Source organism: Leopardus geoffroyi, chromosome C1, assembly GCF_018350155.1.
Source record: "Leopardus geoffroyi isolate Oge1 chromosome C1, O.geoffroyi_Oge1_pat1.0, whole genome shotgun sequence".
Classification (NCBI taxonomy): domain Eukaryota; kingdom Metazoa; phylum Chordata; class Mammalia; order Carnivora; family Felidae; genus Leopardus; species Leopardus geoffroyi.
This window is the reverse complement of record NC_059328.1, coordinates 46,272,846-46,289,078: the sequence shown is the minus strand read 5'-3', so window position 1 is coordinate 46,289,078 and position 16,233 is coordinate 46,272,846. Positions and strand designations below refer to the sequence as shown.

At 41.2% G+C, this 16,233-nt stretch overlaps 1 protein-coding gene and 1 long non-coding RNA gene across 23 annotated transcripts in view; one reads left to right on the top strand and one right to left on the bottom strand.

Moving 5' to 3' along the window:
- Positions 1-4,280, top strand: part of DAB1 (DAB adaptor protein 1) — a 1,138,859-nt gene extending 1,134,579 nt beyond the window's left edge. For all 21 annotated transcript variants that reach the window (XM_045477573.1, XM_045477565.1, XM_045477561.1 and 18 more), the window contains one exon: positions 876-4,280. Coding sequence is in view for 1 of the 21 variants with exons in the window: in XM_045477564.1 (XP_045333520.1) it covers positions 876-920 (45 nt within the window). In the remaining 20 variants the exon portion in view is untranslated. The remainder of the gene's footprint in view (positions 1-875) is intronic.
- A 3,164-nt stretch (positions 4,281-7,444) lies between these two features.
- LOC123597965 lies at positions 7,445-15,063 on the bottom strand. 2 transcript variants are annotated; one of them, XR_006712334.1, is made up of 4 exons: positions 14,832-15,063; positions 9,544-9,697; positions 8,031-8,206; positions 7,445-7,951 (listed from the first exon to the last, which is right to left on the bottom strand). It is a non-coding gene; the product is annotated as an uncharacterized LOC123597965 (long non-coding RNA). The 2 variants fall into 2 exon arrangements; XR_006712333.1 differs by having other exon boundaries at positions 7,445-8,206.
- Positions 15,064-16,233: the final 1,170 nt, after the last annotated feature.

Below are 16,233 nucleotides of genomic sequence, written 5' to 3'. Positions count from 1 at the left end.
TGTAAAGGAAGGGCCTATATATGCCTAAGACCAGTGTCTTGATCTGATCTGCTTGGCCAGTGCACCCCGGGCCATCTCAACATGAAGTCTCAAGCAGTGTCAACAAGGCTAAACACCATTTCCCATATACCTTTGGACTGAAGGTTTGCTTTGTCACATACAGGTCAAAGCCCCTGTGTGTGTCTCAGGACAGCCAGTTCCAGGGTGCAGGCGGATGACTGGTCAACCCTGAAGCAGGAGATTTAGTGGAAACGAGTCCCAGAAGCTCTTCACTAAGAGCTAGAGGCATAATCGCTGTTTTTCCTGCTCAAAAGTGTACTCAGTCCTCACTGCCTGCAGAAACCAAAGACAGTTTGAAATCGAATTTCAGTGGTTTCAAGCAGACATTCATAAAACTATGTTGGAAAATTTTCGACTCGACTCTTGATGATTGTTATTTTCTGAAGACCTCTTACTGCCAAGCACTGTGCTTGGACGCTTTACATATAGATTATCTCGAATTCTCTCAAGAACCCTGTAGGATAAACAGTGTTATTCCTATTTAATGGTTGGGAAAAGTGAGGCTCAGCAAGGATAAGTATCTTGCCCACCTCACACAGGTCGTCCAGCTCTCTCTGTTATACCATCCTTTTCCCCTAATGGGGGACCACTCTCAGCTTGAAAACCAAGGACAGACCTGGGTGAGTAGTTATTCTTAGTGATTAAACAAAGTTGCCAAAATGACATGCGTCATGATCAAATAATCCAAAACGTACCTAAGGTCATCCATCATAAACTGTCATCTTTCTGTCCTCATCCCAAACCCTCTTTCCCAAGCTGTGTCAGGAAATCCTAACTGGAAAAGAGCAGGTCTCACTTTGTCCTTCTGTCCATAGGAGCTGGAGCCTCTCTATGCGCAGATCAGCAGACCTAAGAAATAGCATCGATGTGGGCTCATGGCAGGTGCTTCAAGACTGGCATGGAAATCGGCATCGTGACAGGCTCTCTTGTATTCTTTCACCTCACCTCATCCCATGAAGAAATTCATGACTGCCCAACAGAACTCATTTGGAAGAGGGAACTAGGAATTCATGGCAACAAGGGCAGATAACTATGGCAGCACAAGAGAAAAAAACACACACACACAAAAGTATAAAAAATCATACCCAGCATTAAATCACAAATCAAGCCAATGCTTACCTGACAAATATTCTGAGCTCTCTCCGCATGGGTTTAAGATGACCCAGTACGCAAAATCATAATTCTCTTTTTATTTCTCAACCTGTTGGCCACTGTAAAGACATCAAATGTGGAGTTACAGGCCTCAGAGAGTGACAGCAGGGTTGGCACTGACTTCTTTTAGACATGAGCAAGATGTCCTCGTGACAACAGTATCGTCATACCTTTGCCTTTTGATGTATGATGATGTATTTTCATCACTCCACAGGGCCTGGTCTGCCATTCTGTCCCCTTTCCTTTGTCATGTTTAAAAATTAATGGGTGTAAAGATTTTTGTATCGCTTTTGACTTTTTTTAGATATGGGTGAGGAAATCTAACTGGAAAAGAAAAGCCTCATATGAAAGGAATTCACTTGAAAATCACAAGACAGATAAGTGGTTGATTATGATCAAGAATGTTGCCAAAACACCCCTTTAGCTCTTCTGCACTCTGGTGAAGACAGACAGCTTTCGGTTCGAATCTTCATTCTGCGAGTAGGAAAGGACATCGGAATCCCATTGATGAGAAAGACGAAAAAATGCATCTGGTTTTCTAAGAAGCTCTAAACTCTTAAGTACAATAAAATGATATTTTTTATTTTTCCGATATCTTGCTGCTGTGATGCTATGCAGACAAGTGTCTTCTCCACGTGCCATTTTCAAAGAAAAGTCATTTGCCAAATAATTCTGGTACAATCCTGGTTATGCGGTTTTGGATCTTAAAACCGACTTTCTAATGGAACAATGGTGACACGAATATTCGGAATAACAAACTGATTCCAGGATCACAACTGTTCATCGCTATCTCTTTTTGTACATCAGAAAATTCAAATGGGATTTTTATTTTATAACTTGAAAAAAAAAAAAAAACCTTACCATTAAACTCTTTAAATATTTAAGGGAAATGGCTTTAAGGAGTTCTAATGAAAAAAAAAAAATGCCAGTTTTTTTTTTTTTTGTAAATATAAATGTTAATGAAAATGCTTTTTAATAATGCCATTACACTGTAGAGAAGGTAGCAGATTGAGTGCAGGATGTGACGAACTTGATGGATGGGGCTCCCTCTCCAGATGTTATGTGGAGCAGATGGGGGAAAGCTGGAGTTCAGGGACAGCTGGCAGAGCAGTTGGCCAATCCATAGCTAGTGAGCAAGAAGGGAGCACGTGACCCCACCGTCTACTCCAGCCCTTCCGCAAGAACACCCACCCTCGGTGGAGAACACAAGAAAATGCTCACATTTCGAAGGCCTGTCCTTTAGATTCTGAAACTCCCTCCCATCTCTTCACGCCCACCGACCCCCATAGAGATCATTGAACTGTTTGTATGTGAAGCAGAAGAGTTTAAGCTTCCTTTTTTTACATTGATGAAACAAAAAGTACAGTGTTCAGTTCATACATTTAGCACATGATTTTCATAAAGAATCTCTCTATTTTTGCCCTCCAGAGAATTGTGCTACAGGTCAAGTGTGTTTTCCCGATGTTCCTATGCAGTTCCAGTATGTTGAGTTTAGTTGGTTTAACACTAAGGAGAAAACTATTTAGAGGACCAAGCGGTTAACTGGATTTGGGGTTAACTATCATTACTTGGCTTTAAACCTTGGAAAGTAGAATTGGCATTGATATGATTGACTTCAGTACCTGTGTATCTTGGTTCTTCATATGAACAGAAACAAAAGTGATTTGAAAGAAGGTAATACTTGGCTCACAAAGAGAAAATCGAAAATCAAGGTAATTGTCACTGCCCAAGGCCCAAATTTTACACTGACAGATGGCTGGAACGTAATTTTTTCCCACTTAGGTAAACTGACCAAATGTCCGTACAGAATATATGTCAACGCCACCCTAATGTGGAAGGTCCAAAGAACCAGAAAAGCGAAAAGGGCCGTTTACCCCCCTCCCCCCATAACTGTCTCCTATCGGTCCACATGATTTCTCCAGGAATGCACGTCCATTTTATAATTAAATAATCCTTTCACACAAAGGGGAAAATGGGAAAGGTCTGATAACCATGAGAGTCGTCTTAAAACCGGTTCAATCCTGTTTTCTGGGGATTTGATACACTAGGCAGTTCCCATGGGGGAAATGGCTTAAATTGCTCCGTTGTCCATGATTCTGATTCTAACAAGTGGTGCTATATCTTCTCCCTCAATATGGCTGTCTTGACTTTGTCTTGAAGCACGACACCATTACACTGATGCTTTGGGCTGCCTGTGACACGTTCAAAGTGAACGCTAGCCTGGCCAGTGTTGCTGTTTCAGTTACACCTTCTGGAGTTCATTCCATAGCAGGGAGTGACAGCCCAGTGGACCTGTCATCATTCACTGAATGTGACCCAAAGTGTAACTGGCTCTGAACTTAACAAAGAGGCCCATGTGATGCATTACAGTGAGGGAAATAAGGTCAAGATTTTAAACTGCCATCCACGTTGTCATTGGCAGAATTCTGTTTTTTAACAAGCACTGGTTGGTGAGTTCAGAACCACCATATCCTATCCCAAGAGTACAGTGGAATTTCCAAATAAGAGCCGAGGAGCCAAAACCCAAAGGCCCTGGAGAGTCTGCCCAGTTCCGGTTAGACCGATAGAAAATCCGTGTGTACAACTGTTAATTCCTCATCCTTCACTAGCACTAAATTTGTCACTTTAAATTTTGAAACCAGGGAAATGCCACCTGTCCTTCTGTCCCCATGCCCCGTAGCTCTACAATCTTTCCATGCCGCAAGACTTTTTTTATAATTCGTCCTCATCCCAGTGTCTCCTGAAACCCCATCCTGTCATGTACCGGGCACCTTCTTTTAAAAAAAAAAAAAAAAAATGTTTACTCTGTGGGTTTGGTTTATTTCAATTTCTGCGTTCTGACACATATTTTTTTAATAAAGATGAGAAAGAGAAAGTGACTGTTTCAGTACATTTCTAGACCTACTTTAACTTTACCTCAGATGACAGTTTGTTAACATATATGGACACATTATTTTTAACTTTATGTACAATACATTCAGCAACAGTGAAATTTTTAGAAATTTTCCATTAATTTCTGTAACACGCCATGTATAACTGTTAACAAATAAACATGTTTGAGAACAACAGCTTAGCCTGGTTTTATTCTGCAAGTTTCTACTGGATACTCAGACGAAGGATTGGAAGACAAAACTGCTTCTATCTAAGCATCCATCTGACCAGGCAAAGGCCTCTGTTTTCCTGGCGGAAAGAGGAGGAAAGCTTCATTGAGGAGTTAGATCAGCTCATCCTCACTTTACTTCAGGCACTTGTATGCTTGGAGAAGCAGTCGCAGCGAAGAGAGAGGAGTGTGTAGTCAAAAAAGACCACCCTGTATAGAGGTGGTATTTAGACTACATGTGGCACTGGACTTCCAAAATTGGGAAAGACGCCACGACTAGGTCTGTGAGTTGTGTCTCCCCCTTAAAAAAAAAAAAAAAAAAGCCTGATAAACTCTTGGTTTGAAGACCAAGGTTCATCGACACCTTCAAAGAGTTTGCGTAGTTCAGTGTAAGGTCGTCTGCTTTAAGAGATCCAAAGAGGGGCGCCTGGGTGGCGCAGTCGGTTAAGCGTCCGACTTCAGCCAGGTCACGATCTCACGGTCCGTGAGTTCGAGCCCCGCATCAGGCTCTGGGCTGATGGCTCAGAGCCTGGAGCCTGTTTCCGATTCTGTGTCTCTCTCTCTCTCTCTGCCCCTCCCCCGTTCATGCTCTGTCTCTCTCTGTCCCAAAAATAAATAAACGTTGAAAAAAAAAAAATTAAAAAAAAAAAAGAGATCCAAAGAGGAAGCATTTATCTTTCTTCACATTCCCCCATACAGTCCACATCAACAAACATGAGACAACATAAGACAAAACTCAGGTTTGGAGCTGGGCCTTGACTTGTATGTGTATTAAAGAACAGCAAATGTTTATGTGTGCACATCGATGTTTATGCATGTGTATGTATGTATGTGTATATATGTGTGAGATTCTCATTTCATTTTAAAACTAAATTAGTTGATCAGCCAGATCACAGATTGCAGTTAGATCATTGACATGACAAAAAGTAACACCTCCGTTTAGGAATGGTTCTGTTAATAATTGCAGACCTACGTGCCCTCGTATGACCTGGTTATACAGCAAGTATTAAACAGATGTTATTGCCACACTGAGACAATGAAGGAATGGGCTGAAATTCCAGCAAAATAAACTTGGGGCATATAGAAGACACGACTTTCATACAGGAAGAAATGCTCACTCCTGGGTCAAATTGCTAGAAAATATTATACAGGCTCTTGTGAATAATAGCTGTGGCTCACAATTATGTGCCCAGCAGGTGCTATAAGCTTTTTGTCCATTGCCCCAGTTAACTTCCTTAACAAATGGGTAGATATATTCCCCAATTTATAGATTTAAAAAGACACAGAGAGACTGAATAACTTCCAGCCAGCAGATGGTAGATTTGAGACTTGACTTCTGAGTCTCTTTACTCATAGTTGTTTTTAATTGTAAAAAAAAAAAAAAAATTCACTTTTTTTAATAGTTCTGCATAAACTCATTGACAGCTTTGACTTTCTTTCCCAGACCTCTAGTTGATCTTTGGTAATAAGGTAGATTTCTAAGTTCCTCCAGTTTAAAGTAAAAAGAAAAACCCATTAGATGTTATCATCTTAAGTATGTTGCTAAATGCATAGTTTTTTCTTTAATTGGCCCTTTTAAAAGGGTACGTACCTGAGAGGTAAAGAATACACCTTTTAGTCCAACTAGTTCAAGTTTACCTGAACCCAAGCACTGGTGCTTTACCTTTCCAATCTAAATGAATCTTAAAGAAGTGGCAAATTAAAAGGTGTCCTATTTAACTGCTAGGCGGATGCCAAAATAAATCAGGCAGATATATCTGCTTTCATTTTGTGCTTGAGAGCAAGCCCTTGTTGTTTTGACAGTAAGTATTTTTTTGTTTTACTGAGAATGACAGTAGGAGAAACGCCTCGAATAAAAACTGATTTCATTGAAATCAACCTTCAAAGCTTTGAAAGCTTTTAAAAGGTGTTTCAATTCAAGGCAAATGCGAGCAACAGTGCCTGACGGATTAAAAAAAAAAAAAAAGATCTCAATGGCTTTTAAGCCATTTAGTGACTTGTTCTCAGTATTTATGTTAAAATATGAATGATGGCTGCCATTCTTGTGTTCCTACTCTGTGTCACCCATTTTCCAACTCCTATCTCTAAATCTTTATGCAACCCGCATGAAGAAAGAATGCAGTCCACTTTACAGTCTAGGAAGCTGAAAGTCCTCAATGTTATGGAGCGGCCATGGACTAATAGAGCCAAGAGCTCACCCAGAGGCTGGAAGGGTGCCCAGGATCCAATTCCCAAGTCTCTCCTCTAGTCCATGGCTGCTTCTGGCTTCAGGATTTCTGTGATGTCGAAATGCCCAGGCACCAGCAATGAAATCCTTGGAGCCATTCTGTATTCAATTCTAAGTAGTGACTGTTCTATTACAAGAATCACACCATGCGTTACCCTGACTGACGCAGTACGGAAACTGATTCTTAAAAGTGAAATGACTGTCGTTGTTTTCAAACAAAGGAAAAATTCAGTTTTATTCTCAAGAACTGTAATGGCTGTAACCCAAGCCAATGAATATTTAATTTCAAAACAAAACCCTAGCATTCACTTTATCTTCCAGGGTACCAAGATCTGAAGAGGGAGCCTTTTTGAACAGGTTTTCTGCTTATCGTTTGCTGGAGGATATTAATGACTGCCAAGTGGAAAATGTCTCCATATTCTTGCGAGACGGCATCCTCTGGTGACTTGGGCCTTTAATCTTCTGAACGCCTCTCCCCACTCCTGTCACTCACGCTGGGGTCGCAGCCTGGAGTGGGGAGCAAGCAGGCGTGGTTGCAGATGTCCGCAGTAAAGTGCGAAAGTCCTCTGCTTCTCGCTCTGCTTTTAGCCCTTCTACGGTGCCTCCGCTTTGCGGGTGGGGAGGACCCTGAAATCTGTCTCATTTCAGATTACAGGTCACAGTCACTCACCCATAGCTCAAGGCCATGAGCTTAAGAATCCAGGAACTTAATTATTTAAATCATTAAGGAAAGTTGTCTCCTCTTACCTGCCTTGTCCCCTTCATAGAGGGAAAAAGAAAGGTGGTCCATGATCCCACGGTCCAGCATATGTCCTCTGGGGAGAAAGCAGCATTGTAGCATAAACTAAAAAGTAAAGGGAACCTTACTCGACGGCTAGCCCCCTTTCATCAGAAGAGAGGCAAATGATAGCAAAGGCAATCGGGTAGATACTCTCAATAATCTGTTTTTTTCGTTTTTCTCTGTTGTGCACTAAACAAAGGTAAACTGAGGAAGTAGAGAATTTGACGAAATCTTCGCCCTTTGCTTATCATTTGTCTCTTTTCTCACGTAAGTGGAGCACGTTGTCTTTACTGATGAGTCCAGATAGAGCATCTTCCCCAGAGTGGACCCTGAATTCAGAAAGTCTGAATTAAGGTTCTGGCTGCAGGCGTGCCCGTTGTTTGACCTCAGACAAATCATGTAAGCACTCTAAAATTCGGTTCGCTCACATGTAAAATTGAGACAATATTATCTACCTTATTGGGCTGTTATGAGAAATAAATTTGATAATTCCGTACCTGGAACATAGTAAATGCTCAGTGCACGTTACCTTTTATTATCAAAGTCAGTCTGAAAGCTCTTGTGTATTTTTGTACTTAATTCTTTGACTTTATCCTTTATTCTTTCACATCCATTCTCCCAGCACAGCGCTCTGCTAAGTGTCAGAATGGCAGTGAGTGATTATTATCTCTATTTTATTGTCAGAGAAAAGCAAAGGAGCATACACATACCTCTTTGAAATTTTTTCACTGGCAACATTTGAAGCAAAATGTATCATGGGTGTATTCATGTAACAAGGAGTTATTAAGCACATGCTGTGTGCCAGGTCCTGGGATAAGCCCTGGAGATTCAGAAATGTCTTTTTTAAATGCATCCATGGCTGTCCCTGCTTCCAGAAGCTCAAAATCTTATGGGAAAAGTAGGTTAATAGATGACTAAATTATAGTAGGATTAGTGCTGGAATAAAGGCACTTGGTAACATTAAGGGAGTGGTGGGGCAAGTCTGTATAACAAAGTGTCGATGGCTGTGTTGTGTCCTAGGAAATGAGTAGGAGTCCATCAAGAGGCATTGGCAGCAGATGGAAAGTTTTAGAAGAACTGGCAGGGCCGGGCGCCTGGGCGGGTCAGTCAGTTAAGCATCCAACTCTTGATTTCAGCTCAGGTCATGACCTTACAGTTCATGGGGTTGAGCCCCCCATAGGGCTCTGTGCTCAGAGGGTGAAGCCTGCTTGGGATTCTCTCCATCTCTTCTCTGCCCATCCCCCGCTCACATTCTCTCTCCCTCTCTCCCTCTCTCTTGCTCTCGCTCTTGCTCTCTCTTTCAGAATAAACAAACAAACAAAAGGAACTGGCAGGGCCAATGAGCATGGGGTGCCTGGAGTGGCTGCAAGTGAAGGGAGAAAATGGCTCACTATTTAAGCTGTTGAATAACACAGAGGGGAAAAAAAGCAGCTTCTCAATTCATATTTCAAAGCTCGAATAATAAAACATCAAAAAGTAGGGTAAATTATAGCCTAATCTTTCTAATGAACAATCAGAAATGCCTAAATTAAATATTAGCAAGTTAAACCCAGCTGTAAACCATGACTAAATAAAGTTGATTCTTGGAATGCAATTAATAGGTCAAAAGAGCCTGTCTCATCTTAGTGGATGCCAAAAAGGCATCTGATAAAATTCATTATCCTCTGCCATTGGGAACTAGAATTAAAGAATTCCCTTCACATGATAAAGAACATCTACATCAAACCAACAACCAATATGAAATGTAACGGCGAAACCTGTAGTCATTCCCATTAAAATCAAAGGGAGGTCAAACTGTCAGCTTCTATGACCTCAATCAGTGCATGCGTTAATATAAGAAAAGGAAATCAAGTATTAAAAATGAGGAAATTATCAGTGTTTGCAGATTATACTTTCTAATGAGAAATATCAGAAACGATAAGAAACTAATAGAATTAAGAGGGTTAGTTTAAAAATAAGCGTATAAAAATCAATATTTTCTATATTGCTAGAAATGGCCTTTTAGAACACTTCATGGTATGAATAGATTCCATTACCCAAGAATAAGTTTAATACTGAAGATATAAGGTCTGGATTTTTAAAAACTACAAAATGTTGTCAGCGGGCACAAAGTAACTAAACAAACTGAGGAAAGAAGGTTCAACGTTATAAAAATGTCACTTCTCCCTGATTACAGATGGTCCCTGATTTCTGATGGGTCGACCTATGATTGTTCAAGCTTACCATGGCAAGAAAGCAGTACGCATTCGGTAGAAACTGTAGTTGGAGGTTTGATCTTTTCCTGGGCTGGCGATAGGTCGTAAGATGCTCTCTCGTGATGTTGGGCAGCTCAGCCACACGGTCACCAGGGTCGACAACCAATACACGTACAACCATCCTGTTGTTCGTGTCCAGCATGTTATGTAATAAATTACATGAGATTTTGAACATTTTATTATAGAATAGGCTTTATGGTAGATGATTTCTCCAGTTGCCAGCTGCTGTGAGTGTTTGAGCACATTTAAGGTACGCTAGACTAAGCTATGATGTTCCGCAGATTATATGTATGACATGCATTTTTCACTTACGATATTTTCAACCTAAAATGTGTTTATTGGGAGGGGGCGCCTGGGTGGCTCAGTCGGTTGAGCGTCCAACTTCAGCTCAGATCATGATCTTATGGTCTGTGAGTTTGAGCCCCACGTCGGGCTCTGTGCTGACGGCTCAGAGCCTGGAGCCTGCTTCAGATTCTGTGTCTCCCTCTCTCTCTGCCCCTCCCCTGCTCATGCTGTCTCTGTCTGTCAAAAATAAATAAACATTTTTTAAAAAATACTTTTTTAAAAAATGGGTTTATTGGTATATATAAATGAGGGAAGATCTGTAATTTACAACACTGCAATTCCAAACATAATATCAATTCTATATCTCCAATCACATATTCATGTTCAGTCATATTCTAGTGTGTATCTGAAAGAGAAAAGCTAGTGAGAATATTCAAAAAAAAAAGTTAATTTAATGAGAAGAAATTTATACTATCAAAAAGATCTCAAAATATACAGACAAAATAATTTTAAATTATTGTTAAAGGGCCAAAAAAATAGAATCATCAATGAAATGGAATATAAGACACAGAAGCCCAAGAAATTAAAGTATAATTAATTAATGTGTAATTGAAAGTATTTGGATCAGTGGAGCTAAAAACTTTTCGAATAAATGAATGGGGGTAATAAAAACTGCTAGAAAAAGATTCCTACCTCACACCATATTGTTAATTAAATTCCACATAAATGAAGTATCAAATAGACATGAAAGTGTATTTAAGGGGAAAATATTAATGAATGTTTATGTAGGTGTAAAAAGCCCCCCCATAAATATACAGAAAATACATATTTCTAAAAATTTGGATAGATTTAATTTCATGAAAAGCTCTATTTACATAAAAAATGCTACAAAGAACATTAAAAGGCCTTAGAAAATTAGGAAAATATGTATAGCATACCTTACAAACAGAGCTTTACTATCCTGAATATACAGAGAGCTCCTAAAAGCTTATAGACAATGCTTATAGAAACGTTAGTAAACAATATGAACAATTCCTAAAAGAGAAATACAAAATGCTTCATAAATAATAGCTCCATACAGAAAGTAACAATGTTTCATCAATAGGGAGTCCGTTAACTAAATGATGGTATTATGTGGCATTTTTTTTTAAAAAATGAAACAAGTCTAAATAATTTAAATTAAAAAATATCAAAAGTACATAAAAAGACTGGTTTTGGTAAGTTCCTGGGTTTTTTTTAATGTTTTTTTTTTAATTTTTTTTCATCTTTACTTATTTTGAGAGAGAGACAGAGTGCGAGTGGGGAAGGAACAGAGAGAGAGAGGGAGACACAGAATCTGAAACAGGCTCCAGGCTCCAAGCTGTCAGCACAGAGCCCGATGTGGGGCTCAAACTCACAAACTGTAAGATCATGACCTGAGCTGAAGTCAGCTGGTTAACCGACTGAGCCACCCAGGTGCCCCAAGTAAGTTCCCATTTCTATTAATAATATAAAAAGTATGCATCTAGGTGCTTATGTATCCATAGAAAATGTTTATTATGGATTCAGGAAACTTCCCATTCATTTAATAAATATCTATTGAGTACCTGCTATGTGCCAGGCATTGTTCTATATGCTGGGGAAGCAAAGTCTTTGTCCCCATCCATCGGTGTTAGGCACATGCTAACCCGGGGCAAGGGGAGGGGGAGGGAATGGGGTGAGAAAACAAACTTCTCATCTAAACCTAATTGCACTTTTTGAAATGTTGCTGCACACTTTATATTTGCAATATTGCTAGTGGCCAAACCTATTTTTTAAATGCATACATTTTTGTAATAAATTCACGTGAAAACAAGATAATTTTTGTCTCTCAAATTAGCAGTGACAAAAATGTATTTATCCCCAGGTTGATAAGGATATGAGGATGCGGGCACCCTCAAATACTTGGAGTATTTGATTCAAAGATATTTTTAAATCAAAATCTCTTAAAAGGTGCATAATGTTCAACATGGTAATTCCATGCCTAAAACTGGAATTCATAAGATGAAAATTCCCATAGTAGTGAACAAATAGATATTAATATGCCCTTCACTTATATAATGTATAATACAGAAATACTGGAAGTCTAAATTACCACTGCTATGAGAATGTCTAAATGTTATATCTGTAGAATGGGATGCTGTTCCCAAATGCCCAATGATAAGCTCCTTGAAGACAGGGGCCATATTTCTCATATTTGTCTTTGCCAGCATAAGTAAGATTTATGAATGTGAACTATGCAATCATTAAAATAATGTTGTAAGGGTGCCTGGGTGGCTCAGTCGGTTGAGCGTCCGACTTCGGCTCAGGTCATGATCTCACAGCTTATGAGTTCGAGCCCCGCGTCGGGCTCTGTGCTGAGGGCTAAGAGCCTGGAGCCTCTTCAGATTCTGTGTCTTTCTCTCTCTCTCTCTGCCCCTCCCCTGCCCACACTCTGTCTCTCTCTCTCAAAAATAAATAAACATTAAAAAGAAAAATTTTTTTAAATGATGTTGTAGAACCTGTATTTTATCCCAGGGTTTCCTATGCCACTTTTTTTTTTCAAGTTATTTATTTATTTACAGAAAGAGAGAGAGCACACATGAGCAGGTAAGGGAGAGAGAAAGAGAGAGAGAGACAGAATCCCAAGCAGGATCCTCACTGTCAGCATGGAGCCCTACACAGGGCTTCAACTCGTGAACTGTGAGATCATGACCTGAGCGGAAATCAAGAGTTGGACGCTTAACTGACTGAGCTGCCCGGGCGCCCTATCTCCGTGCCACATTTTTATTAACAATTCAATATAGCAGAATGTAAAGTCATCTGTACATTACGATTCTAATTTGGTTATATAAATATATGCATTCACATGCATTCATACAAAAAACCTACCAAAACCCAGGGAATAGGATTACATATGACTTCCATTTTATTCTTTGTGCTGAATGTTATTTTGTTTTAAATTTTCCCTATGATGAATATCTATTGACTATTTCATATTTATTTATTTTTGAAAAAGAGAGAGAGAGAGCACAAGCAAGGGAGGGGCAGAGAGAGTGGGAGTCACAGAATCCAAAGCAGGCTCCAAGCTCTGAGCTGTCAGCACAGAACCCAACATAGGGCTCAAACCCACGAACTGTGAGTCATACCCGAGCCGAATTTGGATGCTTAACCAACTGAGCCACCCAAGCGCCCTAATATCTATTACCTTTTTAAGCATAAAGAAATAAACTTTATTTTAGGAAACAAGGAACTATTAGACACATATGTCCAGTGCAGGTAGCATCATAATAGATAATATTTGTTGAGTTTTTAATTTGTGGCCAGATACTGTGTGAAATGCTTTACTTAAATCATTGCAATTCATCATCCTCCCTACAGCTCTGTGAGGTTCCAACTGTTACTGTTCCCATTTTGCAAACTATGACACTAGGTTTAGAAAGCACCCAGGTCACAGAAGCAGCTGCTGGAAGGGCCGAGATTGACACCACGGTCTGACTCCAGAACCTGGGTTCTTACTTACACCAGCTTGACTCCGCATTGAGCATCAGTACAGTGCCCACTGAACCTTCCAGAGGTGATTTGGTGATGTTGGATGACGGAGAGAGAGAAGAGGGTTTGGAATGAACACAACGGGCTCAAACACGTAAGTAGTGTTTCCCTCTATGCTTCAAACGACCCTGGTGAAGCAGTCACTAGAGATCTCTTGATCCCCTTCTCAAAGGAAGCCAGTCTTTGGACCCGTTTTGAATGAGTCGCTATCATCCTTCAAACAGGTTCACAGAGGCCTTAGGAAAGACCCGGCACCCTGCCCCGCATGCATTCTTGGAAAAGGTGGGAACAGCGTGGGGAGGCCTGGGCCGAGGTGCATCTTGCACAGCCAGTGCGTGCTGGCTCAGCGGGCACGAGGTTCCTCTGGGGAACACCAAAGACGTTTTAGAGATGGCAGCAGCTGGGGAGTTGAAAGAGGGCCCATGGGTTCCTGTTCCCAAGCAGCCGCAATCTGCCTTTCTTCTCACGGCTATGGCAATACCATCACCACCCGCCTCCCCTTGCCTCAAAAAGCCATGATCAAGGGAAACCATCTAAGTCAGTCTATGAAACCCATAATTCATGATTCACAATTTCTAACGACACTTTCTTTATTTAGCATATACTTCTTATGTTAGCAAATATAAAAATTAAAAACACGGTGGGGGGGATAAAATATAAAAGGTAGAATATATAAATATAAAGCTTTCCTAAGCTTGCTTCTAACTCTGATATCTCTGCTACCCCGTTTTGCCATTCGTTTTTGGATCATCTTGCTATGCTACAGCAATTATAAATACATTTGCTATATTTATATTTGCTATTTGTAAGCACAGCTTGTATAGCTAAGCTATAGCATAGCACTTATAAATAGCAATACCATAGCAATTATAAATACAGTGTTAATATGACAACTTTAATATTACAGAGAAAACTAACTCTTGACCGTGCCCTTCCGTCCTTGTTCCTTTCCTAGAGAAAACCAATGAGGCATTCAGGCTACTCTCCTAGAGTCTTCTAGGTATTGACACTCACAAAGGTTTACTACAAGAATACATAGTTTTATCTCTTGGTGTTTGCTTTTTTTTTTTTTTTTTTTTTAATTTTTTTTTTTTCAACGTTTATTTATTTTTGGGACAGAGAGAGATAGAGCATGAACGGGGGAGGGGCAGAGAGAGAGGGAGACACAGAATCGGAAACAAGCTCCAGGCTCTGAGCCATCAGCCCAGAGCCCGACGCGGGGCTCGAACTCACGGACCGCGAGATCGTGACCTGGCTAAAGTCGGACGCTTAACCGACTGCGCCACCCAGGCGCCCGGTGTTTGCTTTTTTAATACATAAATAGTATGCTGGGCATGTAAGTTGTTTTTCTTCACTGAACCATGGATTTGGAATATCACCCTTCATGTACACGTAGATCGATATAGATAAACGTGTACGTACGTGCGTGTCTCTAAAGCAGAGGCATAGTGTCCCTACAGTAAAGTGCACAAGTCTTCAGTGTGCAATTCAAATCCCAGCTGCTCAGTTCTGTCACCTCCTGGCTCTGTGACATTGGGTGAGTTAACTTCTCTGAGCTACCATAGGCTCACCTGTAAAACACAGATGAGAATATCTTTGTAATGAGGAATAAATGAGCCAGCATTCATAAAGTGCCTAGCATATGTAAACTCTGCATTCGTGTCTGTTAAGTATTAATGACGTGTTGGAGGTCCACGGCCAGCGAGGAGCCGAGGCAGATTTTCTCTGGCAGGCCTACGTGGCTGCTGGTGCTGTTTATGCTCCATTAAAATCCTCTTTTGGAAGCAGGAGTGGTCACCCAGCCCACCCTTCCAATGGGAAGCAGAGACCCGACAGACAAGTGGCTTAAAATTCAGCTCTGGAATGAGCTGGTGGGACTTCTCCTTCCCTCCCTTCCAAGGCTCTGCCTGAGCCACCCCACATGGCTGGAGTGTCTCACCCTTTCTTCCAACCCCAGTGGGCTTCTCCATTGCAGGGAAGAGGAAGGTGGGTGTAGTATCCCGGCCTTTCTGCCGTTGAGTACCTGACTCGAGGGGCAAGGGAAGAAGTGCCGCACGATCCATCGTCCAACCGCCCTTCCCCAGCCTTTACAAGACAATTTTGACAATTCCACCTTGAGCACAGGTGTCCCTTCTTCTCCATTCCACTGCTACTGCAGGTTAAGCCTTCTAAGTGGTCACCTTGACTTTCCTTTTAAACAATGTCTGGTAAATATCCAACACAACTCTGTACATACTCCATTCCTCTAAGAGCTTCCATGGTTCCATGTTACCTGTAGAATTAAGTCTGGATGACTCGAATATCCCCCCCCCCCCCCCCGGGGCTTTCAAACAGACAAGGAAGGCTTAAACTTACAATGAGTGGCAAGGTTTCTGGAATTTCATCATGAAGCTACACCCTGAGTGGTTGCCGAGTCTCCTCCAGAGGTCCCAGAAGCCTCCTTAAAGTCAGCACCACCCTGTTTGGCCCTGAGCCAGGTCTGACCACACAGGCAGTTCATTAGCAGTCACGTCCCCACCCGCAAGCGGGGTTCCGAGCTGGCTTTGCTGTCCCAGTCAGAATGGATCTCCTCAGCCCCTTTCTGGTTAGATCCTGGCAGGGAGCACCCAATCCCAGTATTCGGGTTTTAGTTCCAGTATTTGGTGGCTATCCCAGTGCTGCAAGGAGACTGGGGTCCTGCCACAGTGCCAGCAGGCCTGCTTGGGGTTCTGACATGCTTACCTGAGCCAGGCCTCTGATTCCCCCCTGAGATTCTGGATTCCATCCTATCAGGATGGAGGCCTGCTTCAAGTCTCTCCTCAGTCTCCCAGAAATCTCCCTCTGA